At 52.5% G+C, this 22,893-nt stretch overlaps 1 protein-coding gene across 6 annotated transcripts in view; it reads right to left on the bottom strand.

Annotated features, from left to right (window-relative positions):
• Positions 1-22,893, bottom strand: part of Cux1 (cut like homeobox 1) — a 316,712-nt gene that overhangs the window by 106,182 nt on the left and 187,637 nt on the right. For all 6 annotated transcript variants that reach the window (XM_027952928.3, XM_027952927.2, XM_027952926.2 and 3 more), the window contains 4 exons: positions 19,552-19,689; positions 15,729-15,852; positions 11,194-11,270; positions 9,354-9,420 (listed from right to left, as the gene is read on the bottom strand). In XM_027952928.3, coding sequence (XP_027808729.1) covers positions 9,354-9,420; positions 11,194-11,270; positions 15,729-15,852; positions 19,552-19,689 — 406 coding nt within the window. The remainder of the gene's footprint in view (positions 1-9,353; positions 9,421-11,193; positions 11,271-15,728; positions 15,853-19,551; positions 19,690-22,893) is intronic.

Consider the following 22,893-nt stretch of genomic DNA (forward strand, 5'->3'; position numbering starts at 1 on the left):
CAGCCAGGAATCAGGGCCGTGTGAGCCCAGGACCGGGGCTCTTCCCAGCGAGGTTCACTATCCCCCTGGGCCCTGGGAAGGCCTCCCTGCAGGCCATTTCATAAACGGAGGCAGTATCTGGGGCTCTGGGAAGCACCTGGGAGATGACGCACCGGAGGCTGGGAAGAGGGCTGGCCCTTTGATCCTGCTAGCCACCAGTTCCATCTTCTCGTTTCTCTAACAGGGACAGTGCAGTGCTGCTGCCCAGGGAGGAAAGTATTAGGCCACCCCAGAACCAGGGTCTCCCAAGGCCAGGCCAGGCACCACCAATGTCCACTGACTTTCCCCAGCAGTGGTCTGGTCACGTGCCCTTGCAGAGTTCTAGGCCTCCACGCCCACTCATCTGAGGACGGCCCAGAGAAGTCCCCTTGAGATGTCACAGCCACTGACCCAATAAAGACATAAAAAGAGTGAGGACAAAGCTTCCTGGTGTCATCCCACAGACTCCTGCACAACAGGGAATGCAGGGCACGAGCCAGGGACACCCCTACCTGGCAGAGGCCAGGCAGGTGCACGATGCTTTTGAAGACCATCTAAAGACATGCAGGAAAGAGGTGCCTCATGTCAAGCAAAGAGACCGACATCAAAACTGCCTGCCAGTGATGCCATCAGTAAAAGAAAATTAAAGACAAAGTCAAACACACAGAGGAAGCTGGAAGGAGACATGCCAACGTGTAACAGTGGTCCCTCTGCCATGGGGTCACAGGGACCCTGCTGTCTTCTTTGAAAAATCTTTTTGAGGTTTTTAAATTCTGAACGAGAGACACGACTGGATTTTGTAAATAAAAGTAATGGATGTTATGTAACAGGCACTGACCTCTCTGGCTGGGGCACCAACATGCCACGGGGAGGACGTTCCTCACTTCTGCCAGCCTTCCCTCGTCCCTTCACGGACCCGGACAGTGTGAGGCAGGTCACTTTCTCCTTTGCTACTTCTGAAGCAAAGATGCACTGAGTCACAGTGACCGGTGAGGCCAGGGCCCTGCAGTGACAGCCAGGGATTCCCCTCCCTTGGTCAGAACCACCAGCCTCGGGGAATTGGACCGGGGCAGAAGGTGGTGAGAATGCTCCGGGGCTCTGGCCTCCTTCTTGGACATCGAGAGCTCACCTCTCCAGAGTGTAGGTGTCCTTGCCGGGCAGGCTGTGGGCGAGCACTGGACCTGCTCGGCTGTGCTGGGCCCTGAGCTGCGTGCTGTCACCATAAAGGTTCACGCTGACCCGCTCATTCTGCAGGCATCTCTGCTGGCGATGATCAGCACCCGGGGAGGGACATGAGGAAGGCCGCTTGCTGGCCGCTTCCATGTGCATCGCAGGCTGCTCCAGCCCCAGCCTCTGAGCCATAGGAAGACAGGACCCTCACCGCCCAGCTATGGGTCACCCAAGGCCACCTTCACCTACAAGGTGACATTTCCCCTCCACAATCTTTGTGCTCTTTTCAAGTCCCCCAAGATTTACCTTGATGATAAATCAGAAAAACTTTAAGGATCTCTAAAAAAGGTAAAGTACTGTAAAAGCAAGGTAGGCAGGTCCCAGCTAGCAGGTAGGCTGAGGCAGGAGGATGGCTTGAGCTAGGAATTTGAGACCTGGACCACATAGTGAGACACTGTCTCAAGTAAAGAAAAGAAAGAAAGAAAGAAACCCAAACTCAGGTGACCATCTGCGAGTGGTGGCTTCCTCTACCTTACTCTCCCAAAGGACACTGAGCGAGCAAGGCCACTTTATTACACTCACGAACTGTGTGAGCTGTGTTTATGAATATGTCATAGCTGTGGCCTGTCCCTGCTCAGGGGTCCTAGGGCCTGACCCATGCCTGCCAATTCTCACTGAGGCTTCCTGATGTCCAGACCCCTCGGGAGTCCAGAGGAGGTGAAGGGGTCCTTGGCACTCAGAAGAGTTTCTGCCTGAATTTGGACCTGCGAAGCCACTTCCTTCCTGGCCTGGAGAGGTGACCAGAGCAGGGCTGAGCTTCAGAGGTGGTTGCTCACCAGGCACGGATTGTAGGTGTGAAGCAAAATACTTGTACAGGGACGGAAAATCACAGGAATTCCACCAAATGCAAACTCTTGGAGATAAAATGGGGAAAAAAGGCATCACATTTTCCCCTCCTAGTCTGATTTCGTGGCTCTCAGGGACAGTGGGTTCTTTATTCGAGTCCATATCCTTGAGATTGTAAAAGTAACTGCTTCTCTATTTTTAGGGAAATTAATCTGACCAGGATAATTACAGCAACTCTGTACTGGAAATTGATGACTCATCAAAAAGACAGGAAATAGAAAACATTACGTTCTTAAAGGTACAGGAGGGACTGCATTTCAGGACACTTAAGTTGGTCCTTTCAAACTCAATGGGGACAAGTGCTGCCGCTGCCGTTTGTCTCCTGTGAGGATCAAAACTGTCGTGTGATTCTCAGGCTTAGTCAGCTGGGTCCACCTAGCCCTCGTTTCCAGAGCCTTTCCCATAAAGAAACCATAAAGAAAATAAAGAAAAGACCCATCTGCACGAGAGCTCTTCGGGTGGGGAAGGGGCAGAACCCTGTGGACCGGCCATTGCCTGCTCAGCCCTCCCACAGATGAGGCAGCCTCAGGACACTCTTGGTGTCTTTCTGCAATGCTGGGAGGGACCAGGGCCTGTGCGTGCTAGCCAAGCCTGAGCCACACTCGGCCCCAGAGGAGCTGTGAAGACCACCATGGTCATGCATAAAGAGCACCGGACACTGTGCCCAAGGGAGGCAGCAAAGGCCTGTGTTCCTGAGGGGCTCCTCATCACACTGCACAGCAGGAGCTCACTGGACGGCACCAGCAGCTGACACTGACACCCAAGGACCCGCCGCACTAGCCACCTGGGTGTGCTTGCGCAGGCACATGGGCTGCTCTCCTCGAGTCTTCCTGGGCCCCTTTCCTCATCTTAAGTCCTGTCTTCTGGCCTCTGCAGGGACGTGGAGGTCTCTATCCCTGTGTGGCAGGGTCTGGCTCCCCTGAACAATTTCGATAAAGCCCTCTGCTGGGCTGGCTGTGGGACGGTCTTGTCTTGCTCAGGGCCGGCTGCCTTTTGTGATAAACCTGAGCCACAAACACGACACAAAGCAACACTCCAAAGCTGGCCCACATGCGGCTCCTCCCATGGATGTCTCTCTTGTAACGCGCTATGAAACTAGCGATATACAAGGCTGTTCTTTGAAAAGAGCACAGAAGCGAGGAACACAACCAAGTAACTTTAACAAGTATGAAGTTTACTGGCAGGAAAGGTCTGGGAGGTGCAAATTCTCCTAAGACTAGCACTAGCTCTAAAAAATGTAGCATTTCGGTGCAATTCAATATTTCCTTTCTTCAGGGCTCAGAGGCCTCCCCCCGCCACGTGTTTGGGGGAATGCAAGAGGCTGACTGTGCGCTCTGCTGAAGCTCCCTGTCACCCACGTCTGGGGGCAGAGCAAAGAGGAGGCCATGGATAGCAGTGAAGTGGGAAGTCCTGCTTGTGTGTGGCCAGGAGGCTCCTGGCATGGGCAGAGGCGACCTGAACCCGAGGGCAAGAGACAGCTGTGCGGCACAGGCCCAGGGAGGAGGGCAGCGGGCGGCCCGGGCCTCTCCCAGAGCACCCGTTTGTCAAGGCCCAAATCCACACCCCTGGGCTCTGTGACTCTCCAGGCTAAAGTCTGCTGAGGTGTTATTTCCATCTGCTAAGAGACATGGGGAGAACTGGACAGGGTGACCATCTGAGGAGGTGCATTTTCATAGGAAAAAAGCAAGCAGAAATAATTCATTTATTTAACCCAGAAATGGCTCTAATCTGAAGCGCTGCAATCCGCTTACACAACAACTGTTTTGGCAAGCCCCTCCACGTTCCAACAAATATTAAACTGTGCCTGCCATTTGTCTAAGGAATCTTGCATTAATAAACATGAAGAAGAGCACTTTACCTCCCACTCTCAATGACAGGACAAAACAAAGACCAGCTGTGTTCATCAATGGGGCCTTGTTCTGCGCATAAAGGCTAATTACATTTTGCTTCAAGCCTACACATGGAAAACTTTACTGCTGCTGTCCCCGTCACAGTCAGCCCGCGCTGTCCCAGCTGACGCATGGCGATGACTGCCCTGCACCAAGGGGGGGCCTCAGGATGGGGCGGTGTCTTCCACCTGCAACTTCATGCCAAGATGGCGGAGGTGAGAGGGGATAGTGGCCCTGTGGAGGACAGGCAATGTGTGTCCTTCGACTTCCTGGTCCACCCCCTACAAGGCCGCTGCCTCTAGAGCCGCACTGGGCCCTGGCGCAGCCGCTGTGGACCTCCCCTGGCTCTCGCTGTGCCCGTGCTGTGCACGCGCACCTTGCTGCTCCCTGTGGCCACACAGTGACTGCACCTTTGCCAGGCCCCAGTGCAGGTGGGAGAAGCCAGGCACGGAGGCAGGGCAGCCTGTCTGCAGAGCCCGGCTTTATCCTGCCTCCTGATTCCTGCCTACGATCTGCTAAAACAGAGTCCCTCCCTCACCTCCCACTCCCCGCCCAGAGGAGCACTGTTTTAAGACCATGTGTACAAAGATGTGTCCCGCAGGGGCTTCCGTTTCATATACACGAATAAAAGCACGCTGAGCTAACAACACATGCAGGTTGGACCCCAAGCAAAGCGACATCATGAACCTTTCCCAGGACACCAGGGACAGGAAGGCAGAGGTGTGCCTTGTGTGGGACCCCGAATACTGAGATAGTTGCTTCCAAAGGTAAGAGAGCAGTGCTGGCCCCTCCACCTCAGGCCCTCCTCTGAACTTTCTGCGGCTAACTACTTTGGGAACCATTCACGGTAGGCGTCTGGCCCAGTGCTGCCTTTTGTTGGCATCTGACCTGGGAAATGCCCAGCTGCGCCTACGCCTAAGCCCAGCCCCATGTCCCTGCAGACCCACCAGCTGGTTCCTGGGAAACTCAGATAGGCCTGGCCCCCCACAGAGGTCCTCATCTTCAGCTGCTCAGGAAGCTGAGGCAAGAGGATGTGAGAGCCCAGGAAACCCAGGCCAGCCTGGGCAACATGGGACCCCAGACGAAGACGGACAGAAAGACGAAACCAAAGTCCAGCCCCGAGACCTCCTCCTCCCTCAGCCCCCTCTCTAGGTGTGGCCTGGGAAGGCCAGGTAGGGTGGGGTGGGGAGGAAGTTTCTGTGCTCCACTGGTCAGAGGCACTGCTCCTCTCTAGGTCCCTGCCTTCTCATCTGCTCAAGGCCAGGCCTGGGCACCGCCTGCCAGCACTGTCCCCAGGCTCTGCACCACCCTTACTCCTCCACCTGGGGAACAGGCTTGCCTCTGCCTATCCCCACACGAATGCTCTGCCTCCATCCTGCAGGGACCCTGCCGGACACCTAGCCAGTCCTGTCCCTTCAATCTCAGATGTGGCCACGCTGGATTGCAATGGTGTCTTCCCACTGAACCACAAAAGCTCAGGATCTGCCCCCGGCAGAGGGCGCAGTCCAAAGGAGGCAGCTGTCTGCTGAAGTCAGGACGGACCCACCGCCTGGGAGCCTCACCCACCTCTGCCCACGTTGCTCGCTGCAGCTGTGCTCACTCACGCCAGGCCCGCTCCCATTGGGCGAGACAGAGTCTCTCACCGTGAGCTCCAGCAGGGCCACAGCCACCTCACCATGTCCTGGAGGTATCCTCAGAACAGAATCACCAACCTCCACGCTCTTGTGCGTGTGGTGCTGGGGACGAGGGCCAGGGAAGCGCCTGCCACGGAGCCACATTCCCAGCCCCGATCCTCGGGATTTTTGGCTTCATTTCCCATAGTTTAGTGAAAATCAGCAAGCAATATGCTAATTTTTATTTGGATTTTGGGGGGAAGAATCTTTGGGCCTCACCATGCACCAGTGTGATAGAAAGGGCTAGAACTGTTCGCTGCTAGGTCCACACCAGCTCCCACGGCTTCCTGGCTGATGCCAGGGTTCTACAGTGGTCCAAGGGGTGGGAGAACCAGCCTCTGAGAGTCCCTGGGTGACTTGCTCCAGCAGGTAGGTGACTCCCAACATTCAACACTCTTACTGTCAACATGGCAGAGGCAGTTGCTGCAGAGTGGCCCTGGGGCCAGTCCCTCTATGAACAGTAACTGCCAACCCTCCCGGCCTCTCCCTGTGCCCTCTCAGCTGGGAGCCGGCTCTTCATTCCCTTGCTAGCTGGTGGCTCTGGCTGAGCAAACGTGTCAGCCTGGCCAGTAGCAAGACCCGAGAGGGTGGGAACAGGAGACAGCCTGCCCTTGCTCTCTGGCTCCGCCCCTGCTCACTCCCCCAGTGGCCACATTCCCTTCTTCCAGAGACGAAAACCTGAGTGGAGGAAACTGAAGCCCTTCTCTGTTCTGGCTCCTCCTCCAGGAACTCCATTCTCAGTTGCTTTTTTGACCTTGACTCCTAAAACAAACCCGCTAAATAAAAGCAAATTTTCCATGTGGCTTTTAGCCCAAGAAGAAAACAAGACACCGTGGCTCCAAACAACGGAGCAACCAGCTGTTGTGTGGCAAGTGGTGTGCGTGGCGGTCACTCCTGAGCACTTCATGCTACCAGGCAGTTTCTTTCCCCAAGTGGGTGGACATCACGGCTAACCAAACTTTGCCAGTGACAGCAAGAGCAGGATAGGAGACACAGGCTTCTGGAGAGTGAGCTCTTGTGACCCTTGGAGCAGCAGCTTTTAAATGAGGTCCTGATGTGTGGACAGAAGCACCTTTCCCATCGTGACCCAAGAACTAGTTTTATATTTTTTAGATCTAGAAACCTAATTTTGAAGTGTCACCAAAAGATAGTTTACACGAACCATGTGCTGGGACACACTATTCAGTCGGTTTGTTTTCTATTCTGTTCTATTACCTGACTTGCTGGTCCCCACTGAACTGAGTCACATTAGAACACAGCATGCAGCTTAAAAACCACTCAAGTGGCCTGGCGAGGGTGGCACACAAGTTTTTTTTTAAAAAAAACATATATATTTTGAATGAACGAATCATACCTGCCTACACATTTATGGGGTATAACACCATGTTTCGTAAAAGATGAGGAATCATTTAATGTAGCAAAACATCCTCTCTGTAACCTCACTTATTTATTTACTTTCTCTTTTTGGTGCTGGGGACTGAACCCAGAGGTGCTTTAACACTGAGCTATGTCCCAAACCCTTTTTATTTTCTGAAACAGGGTCTCACCAAGTCGCTTTGGGCCTCACTGAGTTGTTGAGGCTGGCCCTGAACTTTGCTGGGATTTTAACTATCGTTTTCTATGGGGAGACATAGAAATTTTCTGTAAGTGATCTTAAGGCACAGTAAGCACCTCGATGGACGACCACCCCCGCTGCACGATGTTTCACAACTCGGCTGAAACCTTGAACCCGGGGCCAGCGCTTCTCACTCCCTGTCACCAGCAGCCAGTCCAGCTCGCCAAGCTCAGCTCTCCCAGATCTCACTGTCAGGGAGGTTGCGTGGCCTTGTCCCCGTGCTGCCTGCTTCACCCAGCACCTCCTGCAGGCTCCACTGTGCTGTCCTGGGCCATAGGACTGCCCTTGCCCAGGGCTGGCGGGTAATCCACTGTGTGCGTCCCCCGCTTGCTTCACCCATTCGTGGATACAGTGACGTCCATTTCTTGGCCTTGTGCATGATGCTGCGATGGACATGTCCCCAGAGTTGGGGTCTCTGGATCAGATGGCAGTTCTGTCCTGTTTTGGGGGACCCTTGGCACTGCAGTGCTGCTCCACTGCCAACATGAGAGATGCCCTGCTCCCGATATCCTCACCACCACCAAGACACGTTTTTTAAAAAGTGCACAATGAAGTACACTCTGGCTGCTCATAGCGCCTCCTCGAGATGTCCTGATAAGAGCAACGAGAACCTGTGGTGTCATCAGACCACAGCCACGCAGGGACAGACGTTGGCAGCAGGCGACGGGAGAAGAGGGAGAGAAGCGTGACGTCCCGCGCACACCATCCACCTCAGACCGTTTAGAGAGAAACCCTGGAGACGACCGAGATCCCAGACAAATGCTGAACGCCTCAGATGGAAAGGATACAAGTTCTACAAATCAGACTTACTGAGGAAAACGACCTATTTAGTAACCTAAAGTCCAAGCAGGAGTAACAGGAGAGAAGGGTGACAGGCTGGTGGAAAGGTGACAGGGACCCGAGGCGCAGGACAGGATGTGTCCTGTGCGGGCAGTGCTGTGGTTCCTGAGGGGGAAGACTCCTAGGCTGTGGGTTCTAGGAGAGGGCTGGTGGCACAGGGGTCCCTCCAGCCCCAGCAGCCATGTCCCGGGCCGTGGCTGCCCCCAGGACAGCAGGAGTACCACCAAGGCCGAGGGGCTGCGCTGTGAAATGCCGACCACTGCCCCCTCGGCCCTGCTCATTCCACTTTCACGAAGCCCTGTCCCCACACCACAAGGGCAAACGATCTGGTGGCTCCTGTGGTTCAGATCAGCCAAGACATCTGCCAGGGCACAGAGACTGACCTTTGATCTTCAAGTGGCGGTTTCAACCCACCAGGGCTGCGGAGCTGGGCTTTCTGAACAACCCAGAGCTAAGAGTCAAGAGCCCACCCCACCCCCAGTGTCCCAAGGACAGTGGACGCAGCAGCACCCTCCAAGACCCAGGGCAAGTGTGCTGGGCCGAACGACACCGAGCACCTGCAACCACCCCGAGGAGGAGAGCCCCCACCAGGCTGCCGGAGCTCTGTGGGACCACAGCAGGGGGCTGCCGCTGGGCACAGGGGTTCTGCAGGAGCCTTCCAGATCAGGGAAGACTGGCAATGCACCTGGACTTAGCAGAGGTGGCCACGGCCAAGAGAATCTCTGTTGCTGTCATCCCAGGATTTACAGCAATCTTATTTCCGGCATCCCAGTGACCAGCATGGGGGGCGTCTGGGACAGGGTACGTGCAGGTGTTCCCTCTGATGTCCCCCCACAAGAGCCAGGTAGGCAGTGAGCCTCGCGTGACTGCTCACCAATGTGTCCCCACATATGTGCACCTGCAGGGCTCTGTCGGGTGTGACAAGAGCATGGGGAGTGGCGATTCCTCCTACAGGGCTTGGGGGAGGGCTCGGCCCAGGTCAGAGGACTCCCTCTGCCCGGCCAAGCTCCTGAGGAAACGCCCACCTTTCCAAGCTGAGTCCTCCCCAAACCTTCTTAGAAAAAGGTGAAGCACTGAGCAGCCTCCGCCACAAGGAAGAGGAGCAGCTGCAGTGGCGGCGGCCGGGGAGCACATGAGCCTGGGGTCACGTGGGGATGGCACCGCGTCCCTGCCCGGGACACAGGTCACGCTCCCAACCTGCAAAGCCAACCTCTTGGGACGGGGCACGACGCAGGGACTTACTTTGCAGTAGTTTCTTCATCGTATTTGGTTTTCAGGTCAAATAATTCTGTTCGAGTTTTTTCCAGGGCTGAAAAGACAAGGGCAGAAAACATGAGGTAAGATACTAACTGCTTAAGTCAAATGAAATAAAAGAACATACACAAGTAAAACGTCCCCATTTCAAAACAGACAAGAGGACAAAGGCAGGAAAAATGGGACAGAACATCGCCACAGCTCCACCTGGCCCAGTCTAAGCGCCTCCTAGGGAACTGATAGTTACTATGTAGATTTCCTGTTTTAAAATGTCTTTGTTTCAAAAATATTTCCACATGTAACTGCATACAGCCATGCCCCACGGTGACCTTTCAGCTGTATGAAAACGTACTACATACCATCATGCCCAATAGGTGATCCGTGATCACAGAGTGTGGCTGGTTGTGTGTTTAGTATGTTCTACTTTTATCCTTATTCTCCTTGTTTAAGGAAGTCAGCTGTAAGGAGAGTACGCAGGTGACCTGGCTGCGGCCTTGCCTACCTCTGCTTCACACACCCCATGCTGCAACCGTCAAGGGACGGATCTGTGCCGGGAGGTCTGTGTGAGGACATTCCTGTCCTCACATCTCAACAAAATCACCTGATGGCACCTTTCTCAGGACACCTCTCCACTGCTGCGTGGCCCCTGCTATATACATACACAGGGACATGCTTCCCTGCCTCCCATTCTATGGGAGGATGGGAACGTTTTCTGAGATCACCCCTTTGCCTTGGCCGAGTGGCATGGAAAGCTCTCATGTCAGGACACTGGCGACCACAGTAAAACCCAGCTCCACCTTCAGGTGCCCGAGAGGCACAGCTACTAGGAGAGCTCAGCGCTGAACCTTCCACCACCCGACCCTGCTGGCCTCCCAATAGGCAGCTCCCATCCCTACTTGAGTGTGACCTTTCTCCTAAGCCCTCACCAACACTGGGTTTTACCAATTAAGAAAAAAGCTGCCCACAGTCAGACAGGCAGACCACCTTCCCGGGGTTTCACTGATGGTCTCTCCCTGACGACCACACAGTTAGCAGTTTTTCTCATGTGTGTGAACCGTTTACATGGTTTCTGTGAATTGTGTGTTCCTATCCCTACTCATTATTCAGCTGGACTGTTTCTCTGTTTTCCAGGATTTGTAGGTGGTCTTTAGACAAATGTATCCTTTTTCAAATCTGTGGTGCAGGGGAGGGGACGCAGCCCGGTGCACACAAGGCCAGTGCTCCACTGCTGACGTGGTCCCCAGGCCTGCTTGATGTTGTCCGTGTCTGTTAAATTGCTTGTGATTATTTTCTCCCTGTCATTTGTGTTTTACCCTGGATTACGATGGCTTCCACTGTTCCTTCCCACATGTAAATTGAAGATACATTGCTGCTTCCCTTTCAAAAAAGACACGAAAAGGGAAGAAAGAAAGAAGTTTAAAGAAACTGCCAACTTTAGCATAACCTTTTTTGGTATCTGTTAAATTTTAAAGGTTCTGCTATTACTGTTCTCCTTAACTTAGGGTAGAAATAAGTTTTTTTTTCCCCCTATTATTGTTCTAAATGAAATGTCAGTCCTTGACAGTTTGGTGATTTAGATGTGTTTGTTGGAAAAAAGAGCAGGAAGAAAGGATGGTGGTGGAAGGGATGGAAACGGCAGATCCTCCCACTCCACGCTGACAGCTCAACGCGTGACTAATGGAGTCAGGGGAAGGCAGCCCGGGCTGGAGGCGCCGTGCACGGGCTCCGAGGCCCTGAAGGCTCCACAGGGGCGACAGGTGGGGGCCGGGAGGCGTCTAGTCTCTTCAGCCTGCCCTGCACCCACTGACTGGGGAGGAGGGGAGCGAACCTGTTTGCAGAGTCTGAAGTTTGTGTTCAGCTTCCTCCAGCTTCGAGGTGGTCGACATCTGAGTCTCTTGCAGCTGTCTGAAAAGCAAGAGAGCGGAGCCAGATTGGTCACCTTGCTCACCAACTGGACGCTTGGTGTGTCCTGGAGCTGCCCCCATCAGCTTGCTCCTTTGGAGGCACAGCTGGTGGCAGGCGCCCCATCAGCTGTCGCTCTCAATGCCCTGGGTGCTGTGGGGCCCCCTCGCCACCCTCCCAGCCCCCGCTTTGCAATCGCACATTACGTAAGGTGAAGGGCGCACCGGGGACTTGACGTGCGGTAATTGGTGTGGAAGGTTATCCTAAATGCAACTTGTTCTTGAGATGCCAGATATTAAAAAGGAAGAAATGCCATCATCATGCACTCATTGTTTCCCGAAGTTAGCCCAGGAAGAGTGATACATTTACATTCTGCTGACACAAAGAAGGAATTTGTTGGGATAAAGGATGTACTAAAGAGATGTGACAGCTGTCCCATCTCGGTTATAATGGAATGCAAATGCGACCGTGGTGCCAAATGGGAAGATTGTGAACGTCTCAAGCTGCATCCCACATAGTGATGTTTCCCATGATCTCCACACGGATTCCCTGGTCAGCGCCGGCATTCCTTCCTCCTAATCTGCCCAAAGCTCTAAAAATAAGCTTATTATTTTTACATCATATGAATATAACATATGTTCTCAACATAATAAACCTGGGAATACAGAAAAGGAGAAATTATACAGCTAAAAAAAAAAAAATCACTCAAATTTCCGTCACTTGTAGGAAAGCATTGCTAGTATCTCCATGAATTTCAATTATAAATCTAAGATAGGCTCAGAGTTTTTTAAAACATCAAATTTTACATGAGTGTGGAAATGTCCTCTCTTCTTTGGCTCCATTTCTACTCCTTGGATAGTTTGTATTTTTCTAAAATATTTCTCCATGTATAGAAATTCAGTGTAATAAGTAACACACTATAGAGTATAAGCCAACATGCAAGACAGTATAAGAAAATATCAACTAATATTTTATATACTACAATGAAATATAAACGAATATGTAACATAATACAATGAACTCCCAGAACAGAAAGTCATGTTACACAATACAGCAGAACGAAAACTAACCCCTAAGCCACCACAGGGTGACAGAGCACAGGAAACGTGCTACAGTGCAATCATGCCAACGACATGTGACATGCTACATGAACTATGGACTTCCTACTCCTCCATCCTTTCTGGGGCTGGGGGAACTGAGCCCGGGGTGCTCCACCCTGAGCCACATCCCTAGCCTTTTCAAGTTTTTGAGACAGGGTCTCACTAGGTTGCTGTGACCCTCCTGCCTCAGCCCTCAGGTTCTAGTACACAAGGGACCACAAGACCATCCTGTGCAGCTTACTGCTCCGCTTGCTCCCATGTTCTGGAAACCTCTGCTCTGCATCCGTGGCCATTCTTCACTCCCCTATGGAAACTCGGACCCTTCAGAGTTTCTTTCTGTTAAAACGTTTCCTTGAGGATCTTTAAGTAGATACTGTTGCATAATTTCAAGAGTGAATTTGCTGGATAAAATTCTGACAGAGGAATTATAATGGTCAAAGACTGCAATTTGGTTTTTTGTTTTGATAGATATTGAAAGACTTTCCCACAAAACAAAACAGAAACAAAAATACCTCATCAGTTTAAACTCCTACCAACAATATGTGAGAGGGTTTCATGTGCCCAGGTGGCACTGGGTAAAATCAAGCTTAACATTTTACTGCTGAGTAGTGTTGAACATTTTTCACTGTATGAAGTGCCTGCTTACTTTCTCTGCCCGCTTTTGTTAGGGTTGTTTTTTTTCTTATTAATTTGTAAGAACTCTTTACTTATATAGAAAATTATCCCTTGTCTTATTCGATGCACATATTTGTTCCCAGTTTGTTGATGTCTAAAACTTAATTGTCACTTGTTTTTTAAAAATGTTTTTTAAATTTTAGTCACATTTCTATAACTTTTTTTGTATTCTGAGAAATATTTCTGAATTTCAAAATTATTCAAAACAGAATATGCATCCAAGTTTTCTTCCAGGATGTATGTGATTTCATTATTGATATTTAAATCCTGGGTTCAATTTGATATTTTTGGCATAAAGAATGAGGAAATAAACATCTAGTCTGATGGCTCAACAGTCAGTCATTCTCATCTTTCAATATAATGAATCCTTTTACCCAACTTGAGAAGCCAGCTCAGTGGTGCTGAGGTTGGGGTGAGCCAGTTCCTGGCTTGGGTGGGCACGGCTGGCCGTGGGCAGACGTGCAGTAGGGTTGTGGGAGCTGCGCACACCCTGTGAGTCTCCCACTTGATGCCATGTTGGGCACTTCTCTTAAGTTATTCCCAACTCTATGAACCATGATTTTTATGGCCATCGAACATTCCGGGTAGCCCTGGCCTGCCTTTGGCTCCTCTGTTCCCATAGGCAGGCATGGGGGAAATCTCTCTGGGCACCAAGTGTGTTCTTGAGGGGAATTTACCTCGGAGCAGAGCCACACCAGCTGTCAAGAGCCCTGTTGTTACTTTTTTTTGAGGGGCTACGTGTTGCCTTCAAGGCTGGGTGGCCCCCAAGGATTGGCCTAGGTCTGTCCTCGAGGACTGCAAGAGGCTGTGTCTGTGCAGACAGGGAGGCCAGGCCACGGCAGAGGGTGGGCGCCTCTGGAGTCTCTGTTTTGCCTCCGACCCTGGTTAGCAGGGTCGACACTTCAAGCATGGCCAACCTGTGATTCGTTTCTCTCTGCAAAATGAGATTGCTGGGGCTGGGGCTCAGTGGTGGAGCGCCTGCCTAGCCTGTGTGAGGCCCTGGGTTCGATCCTCAGCACCACATAAAGATAAATAAATAAAATAAAGGTGTTGTATCCATGTACAACTGAAAAAAAAGAACACAAGGTGGCGTGTGGCGCAGCCCCATCTTGGTCACTCTGTGAAAACTTGTACTGCAAACAGCTGGCAAAGTTGTGAGGCAGAGTGGGCATGGGACTAGTGGACACTGGCATTTTTCTTCTTTTTGAAGTGACCTCAGTTTAACAGTCCTTCGTGGTGGCTCCTGTGAGATACAGAGTTTGTCCCTCCTTTCCTTTCCTTTTCTGGGTGCCAGTGGTGCTCCACCACTGGGCCACATCCCAGCCCTTTTTATTTTGTATTTTACTTTGAGACAGGGTCTTGCTAAGTTGCCAAGGTCAGGATTGAACTGGCAATCCTTCTACCTCAGCCTCCAGAGTTGCTGGGATCACAGGTGTGCGCCACCGTCCTTGTGCCGAGTGGCACTGGGTACTAAACCTGGAGCACTATGCACTCTGAGCATACGCTTTATTTCTGAGCTACATACCCAGCCCAGATATCTACAATCTTATGGAGCCTGTCCTGTAGGGTGTGTGCGGTGGTGCACAAAACCAGCAGGAACCCAACAAGACCGCCTGCCATCAGGGACCCAGCCTGACTCCAACTTGCAACTGTAAGCTTAGAACCTCCATTTAATGGATATATATATTTCTTTATGCTGGGGCTAAAATTCAATAACTTAACCCCAAAATTCTTAAAAACCTGACTTACACAGGGGGAACCACCAGCTTAACAGTGCTTACAGCTTTAGAAACGCTCTACCTTTCATTAAGTCATCACAACAAGAAACCTGGGCATGGAGAGCCACTGGAAATCTAGAAATCACACGGCTAGAGGATATGGCCACGTATTTTACCAACAGAGTAAATGCCTGGGCCCACGACTGATTCAGACTTTGGAGCTTTGGGGATTTTGGGATATGTGCAGAGACTTTACTGGATGCACACTCCTAATTCAAAACTCTGAGCTGGAACAAACCCCAGGACCTTATACAGGGTAAACATGTGTCCTGCCTCTGCGCTACACCCTGGCCCCCCAGTCCCGCACTTCTTCAGTTCTTAAAGAGTTCTGAATTCTGGAACATTTCAGATTTTTGGATCAGGAAAGCTCTGCCCATGTTAAGTCCTTGATTTACGAAGCACCGAGGTCATGAAACAGGCCAAACCGTACGCCCACAACCACAAGCCCAGGGCAGTGTGTGGTGTGTGTGTGTGTGTGTGTGAGAGAGAGAGAGAGAGAGAGACAGACAGAGAGAGAGACATGGAGGGGGAGGGTGTGAAGTGCCCACCTCTTTGAGGAGGGCAGGAGGAGTTCACGTGCGCCCAGGGCCTTCCCCACGGAGGACAGTCATGGCGAGGACCTAGCTCAGGTACGGCCACCAGGTGCCACCTTGTCAGCTACACATGCCTCACGCTCATTCTCTGGCCCCATCTCCTGGTGCCACCCACCACTAGGGGTAGCCAGATTCATTGCACTCAAGGTCACCCCACAAAGTCAGGACCCGACTGCTTTCTTTTTTTAAGCAAAATTTTGAGCCATTGGGATCCTGTTTATCCCCTGGGCTGATGTCACAGGTGCATTTTTTAAACTGTCTCATGTCACAGTCAAGGGTAAAGGTGGCTGCCGTGCGAGCTGGGTCCACGCTCACCTCTCCTTCTCAGCAAAATCATTCTGCAGCTTGTGTTCCTTCTCGAGCGCGATCGCCTCGGCCTGGCTCTTCAGCGTCTGCTCGTATTCTCGGATTTTCTCTTTAAGTGCTTTTATCGTAACCTCTGCAGATAGAAAGGAAAAGAGAGAAACTCCAACAAGAGAAGCGGGCTCCGCGGTGAGAACCAGCAGGAAGGGTGCGCTCCAGACTTCAGCTCGTCTCCCGACACAAAATCAATGCCCAGAGTCCCTTCGGAGACCTTTCACTCCCTAACGTGGGCTGAACTCGCAGTGTTCAGGATGAGCAGGATCAATGGATTTTGCTGGGAAGGAGCGCTCTGGTTTCTCTAGCACATTTTAAGAAAAGAGGGGAAATCAATGGTAAAATATGATATCGCCCTATTGACGAGTCTTAAATTAGTTCTCCATGGAGGGAAGATTAATAAAGTTTTAGTGTGAGTTTAAGGACTTTCTTACAAAGAAAGCAGTTCATCGTGGTGGCTCTGTGGAAAGGAGGCCAGTCAGCGGGGAGCTCCAGGCGGCCAGAGGTACCGTGCGGTCTCCTCAGCTGGGGGACCTGCCCTGGGGTTGGGTGCTGGGGCACCCGCCACCCAAGTGGACATGGCTGTGTGTGCACAGCAGATGACGTAGGGCCTGGGGAAGACACTCAGGCTGCTGCGGTGGCCTGGAAGTACCCTAGAGCAGAGCAGGAGAGCCAGGGCCTTGGGCAGCCACATGGGGGCCTGAAGGAGCCAGAACTCCAGGGCAGATGGTCCCTTAGGCGGCAGGGCCACCTGGGGAAGCTGAGCCCAGACAGCTCTTGATAGTCCCTTTAACTACCCAAACCGGAAACTAAAGCAAGTGTGACAAGTAGAGTAGGGTCCTAACTCAGACCTACGGGTGTCCTTCTATAGATGTCCCTTCCCACCTCGCTCTGCCAGCACTGTGGTTGCAGTCCCAAGAGAGTAGGGCTCTTGGGGACCGTTGCCTGCTTTTCCAGATCCATCTCGGTAGGACGGAGTGTGTGCGCCCAGCACCCTGCAGAGTCGGGTGCTCAGCCCGGGTGCTGCACAGGTGTTTCCAGCCCAGCACTACGGGCAGAAGTGCCATGTGTCCATATGGCCACACAGACCGTGGGCTTGAAAGGACACAGCAGGCATTTTCAGAGTGGACCTGTCTGGTGTTCGCTCTGGAAACGACCCGTTCTCGCCTGACCTTGGCCTGGCAGTATGGCTCGAGAATGATGTGTCACAGTATTGTCCTCACACAGCTATTCTTCCAGGCCCCAAACGACCTACCAAGGGGGTGCCCTGTTTCTCCCTCAAATGTCTGATGGAGCCATTGGCTTTCCTTTCTTCCTCTAAGGAAGGCCTGCGGGGGTCAACATGATGAGAAGGGCCAATTTCCTCTCTTCACAGAGGGCCCTCAGCTTTAGTCACGAGGGGGTGGCTTTCCAGAAGGGGGAACTTCTGGCTGACGTGGTCCCACCTGCACCCACAGGCATCCGTGGGAATGCGTGGGCTGAGCACCCGGGAGGCAGCACTGGTGTGAGGGTTGGTGCCTGTTGCCGCCAGCCCTGGTGACACAACTGTTCTCCTTCCGAGGAGTCTGCCGTCTCACGGAGCTGCTGGGGCTGCTCACCCACCAGCAGAGCCCAGGCCAGGAGCATCTCATCCTGTCACCTCTGGCCCTCCGCTGCTGCCTCAACCCAGGTCCAGGGCGTTCCCTGGCGTCTCCCCAGGCTCCCTAGCAGGGGGTAGAGGGTGCTGGTAGAAGGACCCTCTTTGGCTGTGCTCACGCCCCAAATCTTGTGTGTGACAGGCAAGGGCTCTACCACTGAGCCACATCCCAGCCTTTTTTACTTTATTTTGAGACAGGGCCTCACTAAGTTGTCCAGGCTGGCCTTGGACTCGTGACCCTCCTGCACCGGGACGGCAGACGTGTGCCATGCACCCGGTTCTGCTCTGACTTGACCAGCATTCAAAAGCTCTGATGGGGAACAAGTCAGGTGCACCCCCGCCCTTCCAGATTATGATCAGTCAGGCTGGGAAGAGAAGAAGGAAGTGACCCCCTGCTCTTCCCCAGATTAGGGAAATCCCTTATCAATAATGAAGAAGGGGGAACTTCTGGCAAAGCAAGTTCTAGAAGAAGCTGATGCTGGCTGAGGATCCAGCCGCCCTCAGGTACTCCTCCAACACCCTAAGTGGGGAGGACGAGAGCTGCCCCTGAGAAGACAGCTCCTGACGAGGCAGGGCCACCTCCCAGGGCCACAGGGTTAGGCAGTGACAATCAAGGGACCCGACCAGGTCTCTGCCTCTGAACCATCCATTCTTGGGGCTTGGATGTTGTATTTCATTTTATGAAGCCCTCAAAGGGGTTGCGGGGAGAAAGCACTCCATGCTCTTGGGGCTGGTGGCCGGCTACCCTGCGACGCCTGGCAGTGGATGACCGCCACACAGGGCAAGGCGCAGCGCAAACCACGGGGCCTGGGCGCCTATGGTGCCACCCATCAGCACACAAGAGAGGCTCCACGAGAATCCAGAGTGGTCTGTCGGAATTAGACGCCAGAGGCCACTGAGGGAACAAATAAAAAGGCTGCCCTTGCCGTGGGACATCACCTCCTGGCAGACCAGAAGGACCAGGTTATCCTGCACGTTGGGACCAGGGTAATTCTGACAAGAAATGACTCCTACTTGGCCAAGGGAGCACCTTCTCTCAGAAGGATCCCAGCTTAATAAGCCCAATGCTTGCTTTCAAGCTGGACAGAGCCGTCCCTTTGTGTCCCCAAGGCCCACCTGAGCCAGACTGGGGTGGGGTCTGGGGTGTGGTCTGAGCTGGCCTGGTTCCCCCAACCACCCCAGCCGTTCCTTGGCCCCAGCAAGGAGGCCCTGCTGGCCTGAGGGCCTGAACACACCAAGGCCCGTGGGACACACAGAGACCCGGATGGTAGCCGCTGCCCTCACGACCCACGCCTGTCTGTCCGTGGGCACTTCCCACACCATCCCAGTCTCTCCTGAGGGTAGCTCCCCCAGGGCTGTCCCCAGCGCTCACCACTTTGCCCTTCATCAGCCCCAACCCTATCAAGCAGGAGGCTGAGATGGGATATTGGGGGCTGCCTCTCCTACCCGACTCCTCACCCCGTCCCCAGGCAGAAACAGGCTGAGCTGTGACTTGGAGCTGGTGGAAAACTTGCAACTGCTGCCAGAGGGGACACGGAAGCCAGGAGGCTCCGGGACTCTGCACACATCTGGGTTTTAGGCACAGGGAAGATTTCTTTGTTCCTCCTTGACAGGAAAAGCCAGGCCACCTCTGCCCCCTCTGACGTGCTGACGCTGGGCAACCACACCAAGGAGCTGTTTTCTTTCATTAGATTCGTAATGAATAGGTGAGGCCCACAAGGAAGGCCGTGCGTAAGCGGCAGCCTGTGCGGATGCGTCTCGTCTGGAGCCGTAATGGATCGGCGGCAATTACTAAATGACTTGCTGTGTGTGACCCTTTGATCATGAGCTGGCTCTCTGACAGGTGGCGCCTGGAGGCAACACATCAGTCTTTTAAAAGGCAGATTCTATCACATGATGTACAAGAGGAATTTTCAAAGAATTCTGATCAGCCCAGGCTGAGGGCAATAAAATCATACATAGTTATTGGGCAGAGAGAAGTTTAGCTTCTAAATAGCTAAGCAGCATCATTATCCCTCTTTAACGATTCTGCTCTCGCCCCACCCTGGCCTCCTGACGTGGATAACAATCACAGGCGTCTTAACCGCAAGGGAGGCAACAGAGAAAACAGAAAGAGGCCAAGCAATGAACCCATCTCCCACCAACCTTGGTTTTTCACTTCGGCGAATTCCTTGTTGTATTCTTCGAGAGTCTCCCTAAGTTTCTGGTTCTCTGTTTCAATGTCGTGCAGGCGTTGCACTTTGAGCTGCAGCTGTTGCCCGAGGTCCAGAGCTGGCACGGGATCTGCACAGGAGGACAGCACACGTGAGCCTGGTCTCTGAGCAGAGGCTTGGAGCAGGCCTCCAGGGCGCCCAGCAGGATCCCACTGCAGGCTCCCCTGGGGACATTTCTCTTCCAGCCTGGGATAGGGTGGGGGGCTTCTCCGTGCTTGGGAAGAACCACCCCAGGACTGTCAAGGTGTGAAGACAGGTGGGCACAGCTGTGGGACTCACTGGTGTCTGCCAACCCTCTGGCCTGTGTGAACTGGAATAACTTCACTCTGATCTGACATGAAGGGAAATGCGGGCAGCGAAGGAAGGAGTCCCAGGAAAACCCACCACACATGGCTGAACCTGGAGGACTGTGGTGGAGATGGAAGTCACACCTAGTACTCCAAGAGTGGCACGTGGATTGCAGAACAATGTAATGGACACTTTCTCATCTGAGCCTCCCCACATTGGGAAAGAGACGTAGGACAGAAACAAAATCTAAAGGTCCAGGATGCAGAAGGATGGGCCCAGAGTTGCCTGGCTAGCTGGTGGGCACAGGGCACAGGCCAGGTGACTGAGAGACGAGAGAAACCCCAGGCTGTGTGGGAGGCCACCCTATTTCAGCACAGGATCCCTCTTCCCGGCTGTCCTGCTTTGCTAATGAAGGATGCCAGGAAGAGCCAGGGGGAACAGCTGCTGATCCCAAGACCGAGATCTTACAGAAGCACAGAAGGTGACCCAGCACCACCCTGTTACAGGCTAGTGTCCAGAAGCCGGGAGGCTACCAAGCTCATGACATCCAGGCCAGGCCTGCAAGGTCTTGTGGCCAACTGAACATGCTATCCACTATGAATTCCCTTAACACTGGACTTTAATCCAAAATTGGAGATTGCAGACGTGCAATTTACAGGGCTGACTCGTGGCCTTCAGCTTTACCACTGATACAGCCCGAGACGGACAGACGTGATGTGGTTCTGTCAGTTTGAGAATCATGGTTCCTTCTGCAGCCTACAGAGCAATTATTATCCACCTGCTGGGCACCAGCGAGGCACTTCCTTTAGGATTCTCAGGCTCCATCAGAGAAGAATACCCAAATCCACAGGGCCTGCAAAGATTATTGAACTTATTTCTGGCTTGGGCGCCAGTGTCACTTGTGAGCTGGCTGCGGAGATTTAGTCTCCCGTGGAGGAATGCTAAACACGCGGCTCGGCGGATCAACAAGGGTGTATATTCAAGGCCTCGCTTAATTTTCAAATGCCAGAGTCATTAATTTTTTAGACCACCCTTGGTTCCTGGAAACCAGGGCTGGGTCTCCTGCCTCAGTGAGTGCGTCCAGCAGGGCCAGCAGCTCTCGGAGGTCCTGCTGTCCCTACGGAGCTTACAGCAGCAGGCCCGGCCAGCAGAGCCGCGTGCGGGCTCCCCCCGGTGCTGCCCGTCATGCACAGCCCTGCCCGCTCGCTGGGCACTCTTCCTGCGCGTGCGCATGTCTACGGCTTTCTCATTTATGACTTTTCATGATTATTTTAATCAGCATTAAAATATTAATGTTCAATTAGAACTCAAAAGCTATTTTGGGGAGATGGTTCTACTAGGCAGGAGTAGTAATAACAAGACAAATGACATTCTCGGAACCTGCCAGGTGGGATGTTTTTCTTTGTTTTTTAAAATTTCAGCTCCTCTCTGGTCAATCTTGCACCCCTCCCTTACCTCCATGGCCTGGAGCTGGGCAAATGACCGGAAGGATTCGGCCTTTTCCGAGGACCTAGGGTGTGCACTGGTCCCCAGTCAGGGAAGGACAGCAGAGTCAGCCTGGGAAGGTGGCTCAGGCCCCTCAGATGGGCTTTCCCCCATGACAGCTAGGACCAATAGTATTTAAAAAAATTAAGCCCTCACACTGCAGGCCCTTCCCCAAAGTTCCTGTCAACATTTCCAGCCGGTTCTTTTCAAGTAGACAGGACCCACTGTGTTGGCTCCAAAGGGAAAAAATAGCTTCTGTGCAATTTAGCCAGGAATCGGGGACATATGAAAATAAGTCACGTGTTATCAAGTGAATGGCAACTAGACCTTGAGACAAATTTTCAGAGTGTTGTACTGTAAATGAAAATTCTGCTAATCTCCTAATTACTCACTGTGGCATCTACATTTGACTTAACCTATTAGAGGTCAATGCCTGAGTAGCAACGCCAGTCACTGAACAGGGAACAAACTGAATGTTCAGCTCCAAACTTCACTGCAGTTGAAGACTAACTGCTGACGGCATTTGAATACTGTTTTGGGATATGTAAAAGGCGTTGCTAAAGTAGCTCTTAGGCTTAATTTTTATTACTTGTATTAAAGAACAGCTAATTTACCACATGACAATATAATGACTCTAGCATGTTTGGGCTGGAGACCAAAACAATGAATTTCAGCCAAACCCCAACCTGCATGTTCATCTGGGGAAATCATAGCTTTTTGTCTCGTTAATGATTTCCAATGCCATTTAACCCCCTAAATGTATCGTTACGTCTTCTTCTGCATGTCACAAGCCTCCGATCTCAATAGCATGGTTAGGAAACGTCTGGAGCAGGTGAGAACACATCCATCGTAAAGAGGACTGTGCAGACCCCCGAGGCCCTGTCCCCCAGCCTCCTCCAACTCCACGCAGTTTGCCACCAGTTCCATCCGCCTGATGTGACTAACTTGCAAAGTGTTTTACAGTCACCTGACAATCAGTTCCTGAAATGCTCTGAGGCCCCCTGTGCAGCACAGGTCTCAACATAATCATAACCACCACCGATGCCGTCACCTGTATTCATTCAGCGCCTTTGCTAAGGACAAATACCATGATTTCATTGATTCCGCCATCTCAGGCAGAAGCTGGGGAGGGCCCTGCAATGTCAGGTGCTGGCATCTCCCCCAGGGACAGGGGAGGAACGAAGCCAGCCAGGCAAACAGGTACGCAAAGCTCTAATTAGGAATTCTGCTTCCCGAGCCAGCAGCCAGCTCAATCACACTGCCTCTCCAAGTACTAATTTAACAAGCATTTCCGAAGCGACTCTGCTCTGGGCAAGGCCTGAGTTAGGCTCTGGGATAGACGCTTGGCCAAGTCAGCAGGAACCAGCCCACAGCAGGTAGATCAGGTGCAGAAATAACAAAGGCAAGGCAAGAGCACCCCACTGAAGGCAGGGGAACCCAGCAGCAGCCCCAATAGGGTTCCTTCTAGGAAGAGGTGACACCTGGGCACCCCCTCCCCTCC

Source organism: Marmota flaviventris, chromosome 19 (assembly GCF_047511675.1).
Source record: "Marmota flaviventris isolate mMarFla1 chromosome 19, mMarFla1.hap1, whole genome shotgun sequence".
NCBI classification, from domain to species: Eukaryota; Metazoa; Chordata; class Mammalia; order Rodentia; family Sciuridae; genus Marmota; species Marmota flaviventris.